The following is a 6,459-nucleotide window of genomic DNA, read 5'->3' as shown; positions in this document are numbered from 1 at the left end:
TTATCTCTTAAATAAATTAATTAAGACTATCTATAGAAAAATTTTAATTACTGAAGAAACAGTTTTTTGCAACTTCACTGAAATATTTGATTCTATTGATAGTGTTACACTATAAATGAAAGTTGATAACTTGCACAATAAATAGGAAGGTTATTAAAAGGAGAAGGCTTAAAAAGCATACTTATACTTAGGTCGGGTATGAGATATCCTAAAAATAGAAGTCCTAAGGTGTTAATTCCTCCTCTTCAATTACTTCAACATTAATAAAATATATTTAAAAAATATATAATTTGTTAGATCATGATTTCATGATAATAGATTTTATCTCAACCCGACCCAAAATGTCTGACATTAATGTTTCCACAAAATGATACATTACATAAGCGGACAATGTTGAACGTGGATTTGAAAATACATTTAATAACATGGAAGAGATTGTAAACAAAGCTACGAATTTATACCATAAAGAAAAAGTCAAAGAGAAATACATTCATACCAATCAAAAACACGAGAGTACTATATGTGATGTTCATTCCTGACAATGCTTGATGAAGAGACTGCTTGGTCATTCGATAATTGTAAGTTTATATTATAATTCTTGGATGAAGTTACAACGAGGTGTATACACAAAATATATTATTGAATAAACATAAATAATAGAAGCAAGCATATCAGAAGCATAGGCAGGGACAAGGTGATGTCTCTGTCAATACAACACAAAGAGGCAATTCAATTGCCTTTTAAACAATGTGTGCGAGAAAAGAATTAAGGAACGATAGACGCGGGCCATCCTACTACTGTGTAGGATTAATACACGAACAGAAACGTACGAACGCTTCGATAGAATAGGAGGAGCACATCAGACATCTGAGACTTACTTGACTCCGAGCTTAGTAGCAACTCGCCGCCAAGGGCTGTAGCTTGTCACGGCTTTCTTGCTGTTAATTTCCCTTTAATCGTCGAACAATCGATCGGTTTGTCGTTGCACGAGAGGGAATGCACGGGGGAAGGAAAAAGCACACACTGCATTAGGGCAACTTCATTTTGCCTTTTGTTTCCCTTCCTTCTTCAGTTTTCTTACTCTATTACGTTTTTCAGTTTTTATATATCAATTGATAATGCATACCTCGCTATACATAAACATTATCTTTGCAGACACGCTACAGATTTTATCGTAATATATGTATAGAATATGCAAAATATGCAGTGTTAAAATTCATGTATATCCATGTGTATGTACTATTCATTAATTCATTCAAAATAATTACCATTTTTAATTAGCATCATAGTTATAACTTATGTTAATTTGATGAAAACATTGTTTTACTGATTGAAGAAGTTTAGGCGTAGTATTTTATATGTTAATTAACATATATATGCAAATGTTTTATTAGTTAATGTTAGAGACGCGAGGATAAACACGCTGAAGCTTGCCATACTATCGGCTAAATTGCAAAATTAATTAGAAATAATAAGCTTTTGAGCCAGCCAAAGCTTCTGAATAATAAGCAGATACAATATCTCCTCTAACTATTCATTTTTGATACCATGTATAGGAATTCAATAAGATCTGTCAGAGTAAAACGTGAAATGTAATAAACTATTTAAATTTGTAAATGTTAACATTGACATATTGAATCTTCTTTTTTAAATAATTAATTATACTGTATTTTGTATACAATTAATTAAGTTAAGTCAGTTCTATTAAATGATACATTTTTATAAAGATCTAGTAAGCAAAGAAAAGTAAAAAAAAATTGAAATTCCTTGCTGAGCGCAAATATGCGTACGCATTTTCTAACTTATAGAATACTTGTGTTGCAAATAGAAGGAGTTTGTAATGAACTCCGAGTTTAGGCCTAGCCATGCCAATTGCGTGCGAATCTTGAACCACAGATACGCAGATCCAATGCAGGAAGTCTATAATTTTAATAACGAAAGTTATTTACCTCCCACTTCCAGACGATGTTGGTAGAGGTAATGATGCGGTAGATCCTCTCTTAACATTGTAGCTACTCGAAGTTGTGGACATGCTTGATATAGGTTTGGTGGTAACTTTACTAGAATGATGTTTTGACTTGATACATTCTAGTACTAGTTGATCCTTACAACCTTGACTTTGATGTACATATACTCCACAGTCTGTTACAATAAAAGTGTCATATTTTCAATGAGTTTATAAAGCTTACATAAATGTAATACATATAATAATAAATGCTTACTGTCACAATGTAGAAGGGGCTTGTTTGTTGACTGTTTCATACAAGCATCACATAACAAACTTCCCTGAGATCCTGCCATTATTGTCGTCCATAAATGTTGCTGACTAGTTTTTTTACCACTCTTATCCTGTAATTCCATTACAATTTTTGAAATTATTTGTTACATATAATATAAATATAAGCTCCTTATGATGCAATTATTCTACTACCTTTTTTTTACGGAAGAAAATAGAACCCCGTTTTCTTCTAGTTTTTTCTGAATGAAAAATGATCAGCAGTAAATATTTACAAGTACTACTATGGTGTATTTACACTAAATAATTCATTTATATATCAATTATAACAAATGACTAAGTACATACATCAATGAGCATTTCATGAATTAAAATACATATAGGAAAATCTAAATTGTATTATAATATCATTATCACATAACTACAAAATAAGAAAATAAGTAATAACAAAGCTTATACAAACCAGTCATTTTTTCCTTGTGCCTTGTTAGCATATGTACATATATACATATTGTATATATATATAAAAAACTGAAATTATAGAGTACTCACTCAGTCAGTAATTCATCTAGAGATATCTGAGCATTTGAAGTGCCTTCTCTGTCTTCATGGAATTCATGGCTGTGTGGTGTATGAAGATCCTCAGTTTCAGTCTCACTCCCACTACCCTTTTCGTTTCTTTCACGTCGGCTGTACCATGCAGGATGGTAGGAAATTATCAAGTACAAACACAAAGTATGCGACTATTGTGTAAAAATGCAAATCAGATATTCTCGCGTGGTCTACCACCGAGATATAAATACCATAAAGACGTAAAGTTAACCAAAATACACAGAAGACCATTTAGATAAATAAGAAAGTTCAAATTTGATTCAATTAAGATTTAAAAATTTATATTTTTTTAACAACATTATAATTCAGATGCTGTGAGCATGAAATAATATTTTAACTTATATGTAAGTGCTCTTTAAATTTAAAAAATTTTTAATTATTTAAATAGGCATAAGTGGTGCAACCATGCTAAAATAATTTTACCTACATGATACAAGTTGATACAAGCATTGTTAAATGTAGGCAAATTTCAAAACTTTCCATAAATATATTAATAAACCATGCATTAAGTATTCACTATTAATTTAAAAAGTTATTTAAATGACATGTATAAATAGTGTGTATTAGCCTTTAATACTACTTCTGATATAACATGAAAATTGCAAACTCGACTATTTTGAAGATTATGGGCTGGTATTCATTTAAAATTTGTAACTTTTTAAATGTTAAAAATTAGTAAAATTTATATAAAATTGAAAACAAAACTAAAATTATTAAATAATCCAAATAATACTTCAAAATGCACAATCTATACTTAATGCATTAATAAAAAACTGATTTGATTCCATCATTCACTAAATAAAAGCATTAAAATGCAATATAAAAATTGTAAGAATTAATATAGAAAAAAGTTGAAAAAGCAAAGACTACATTAGTATTTTATTGTGTATTGATCTAGTTCTACAATCTAAAACTATTTTTAATTAACTTACGTTGTAAGTGATGGCGTTGTCCTAGGTACAGCCTCTGCTAAATGAACATTAACTTGAGGTGTAACAATTGAAGGCGTTGAAATTGATTTCTGAAGAGGTAAACGAGAGCCTGTGAGACCAGGCATTAAACCACTACTTTCTGCTAATCTTTGACTACCTTTGAATCGTTTTGTGATTATCTTCTGATATTCACTCTGTCAAATAAAAATTTTCAGTGTATTTCAATTAAAACAAAATATTTGAAGAATTTGTCAATGTAAACATCCTTTAAATTACCTGCACAAGATCAGCTTCATTAAGAGAATGAGTACTTGCTTGTGATCTGCATGCTCGACTGCCAACCCCTACAGGTCGATCACAAGATTTTCCATGTAATTCTATTTCCATTTCACTGTCTAGGCTACTTAAACTAATACTGCGTTGTCGCTGAAATTGTAATGAATAAATGTTGAATATTATAATGGAAAATGAATAGTAAAAACTTCAACAAAGCTAAATGAAAGAAGCAATGAAGCAATCATATCCATGCCACAAATATACAATGAATGCATTTCTTTAAAAACGTATCAGACAATATTAACCATATTTTGTGCTTGCAGATGATTTTGCCCAGAATATCTGCGACGCCCACATCGAGTGTCTTCCAAGTCAGTCCAGCTGCGTCTTCTGTCTATACCCTGTGCATTCTGTGAACGAGGACCTACTGATGGAAAATGTGTAGGGGAGCTATTGGTGGAACAGTTAGCAAGGAGATCTGGATCAGACCCTGTATCATTATTATTTGAGCGTGGTGCAATTTCAGGTGAAATTAAAGGACATAAGGAAGGACATGATGAAGTTAACCGTTGTGGTACATCATTGTGGGATGTGCGATGATTATATCCCCAGTTGCTCAGCGTCAAATCTCTCATACGCTGAATACAATCATGGATTTCATGCAGATGTTGCAAGTTGTCCTCTGCAAGGAGGTGAACAAATTGTTAGCCACAGAAGCACATAAAATTTTATAATGTCCAGTGGAACTGAGTTACATGAAATGTAATGCATAATGTTACACAAATAAAAAATCAAACAATTTACCCAGAACAGGATAGTTTTTAGCAAGACCAGGTGAATGAGGAGTGACACTAATAATTGGCACCAAAGGATTAGGCTGAGTTTGACCATTAGTGCCAAGTGTAAGCAATGAATGCTGCTGTTGCTGTTCATCAGTTCCTTCAGACATTGTGATAGCCGTTTTCTCTGTATTGTCTTTGGTGTAGCTGGTCTCAGTAATTATATTTCCACGCAGATTTAAACTGCCAAGGTCTCCATTAATAATAGGTATACGATCGCAATCAGAATGTGATGATCCCAAGTAATCAGTTATTATATCTTCTTCACTATCCTCTCCACTGTTTGGACACTCATCTATAATTACATTAAAAACATATTTTTTTATCACTTATAACTAAATAAAAGATAGAACAATATCAATTATTATTGTAATACATTTAATGATTATTTTAGGTAATAAAAATCCAAATTGTATGTTACAAAATAAATTGTACAAAAAGCAAGAAAAAATTATAAGATGGTTTACTGCTACACGAAAAAGACGATACTTGCATGCAACAAGGAATGTCGCACTTCGTGAACTGCATCGAGATATGAGAAAACCGATATCCAAATGTCCTCGTGCCTATTGACTGCAGAGGGAACAAATAGGATCCGCTCGCGACAATTACAGCAGCCTCCCGCTCTTATGTTATAGTAACGTATAAAGACATATTCAATGAAAATCAGGTCAAATTATTCTACGGTAAGTATCTTTATTTCCAATTTTGCAAATGAACGAACATGAGAATCAAAAAAGTTTCCTTCTTTGTGTTATTTTATCGAAAAGAACCAGACAAATTGAAAATGGTATTTTATCCTGTTACGTTAATGTCGGTCACGGATAATCCAAGGTCGTCTGTTGGATGTCACAATTCGAATGCAAGGATGTCTTATTAAATCAATCATACGTTAATTGAGAATACATAAAAATAAGATTATCTTTCCATTCTTATCACCTCGGTTGATTCAGAAAATTTCTTCGTTACATTTTATTAAATTGTAACATGTTAGGTCTCACCAAAAATAAAAAAAAAAAAGATAGTACATGCGCTGATTATACAAATCGTTCGGATTTTAACAACACTCTTGATGAAAATGTTCTATCAACGAACAAATTCTAGTTTACCTACACGTTGACTCGATATGCCGTTTATTGTCATCCTCGTATTGAGAATAAATAGAAGTGTTCAAATCGTGCCAAGTACTTTTCCGGGAAGCAGGGGGTAGACACACTGTTGCTTTTCCCCGTAGCTTCCAAGCGCGAATTGATCCGTTGGTCCGCGCGCGTGCCACCCCACCTCCATGCACCCCCGATCCTTAACCGACCTCCAACCTTCAATCTAATACCTTTACTACCACCCTTTTCGGTACCTTCATCTTTCACTTCCGTGTTCATAATTCATATTTTGTGATCGAATATTACTTTTAAAAAATATTTAACTTTTATTTGTGTTATCTTTTTATGCGAATTGTTCATTTATAGAATTTAAGTAATTTAAACTAGTGCTCCCTCGAACTAAATAATATTGAATTCACTATTTTGTCGTATTTACAAAATTTTGTTAAATATTAAATATCTTT

At 32.0% G+C, this 6,459-nt stretch overlaps 1 protein-coding gene across 1 annotated transcript in view; it reads right to left on the bottom strand.

The window, feature by feature from the left end:
* The window catches only part of LOC108570533 (rho guanine nucleotide exchange factor 18-like), an 11,924-nt gene that overhangs the window by 4,335 nt on the left and 1,130 nt on the right, over positions 1–6,459 (bottom strand). The window contains exons 2-10 of the mRNA XM_017932404.1: positions 4,861–5,190; positions 4,362–4,738; positions 4,057–4,206; positions 3,781–3,974; positions 2,789–2,926; positions 2,432–2,519; positions 2,223–2,349; positions 1,950–2,142; positions 879–950 (exon numbers count right to left, since the gene is read on the bottom strand). Of these exons, the coding sequence (XP_017787893.1) occupies positions 879–950; positions 1,950–2,142; positions 2,223–2,349; positions 2,432–2,519; positions 2,789–2,926; positions 3,781–3,974; positions 4,057–4,206; positions 4,362–4,738; positions 4,861–5,190 (1,669 nt within the window). The remainder of the gene's footprint in view (positions 1–878; positions 951–1,949; positions 2,143–2,222; positions 2,350–2,431; positions 2,520–2,788; positions 2,927–3,780; positions 3,975–4,056; positions 4,207–4,361; positions 4,739–4,860; positions 5,191–6,459) is intronic.

This window comes from Habropoda laboriosa, unplaced genomic scaffold (genome assembly GCF_001263275.1).
Source record: "Habropoda laboriosa isolate 0110345459 unplaced genomic scaffold, ASM126327v1 scaffold61, whole genome shotgun sequence".
Lineage (NCBI taxonomy): Eukaryota > Metazoa > Arthropoda > Insecta > Hymenoptera > Apidae > Habropoda > Habropoda laboriosa.
This window is presented reverse-complemented; position numbering and strand designations above follow the sequence as displayed.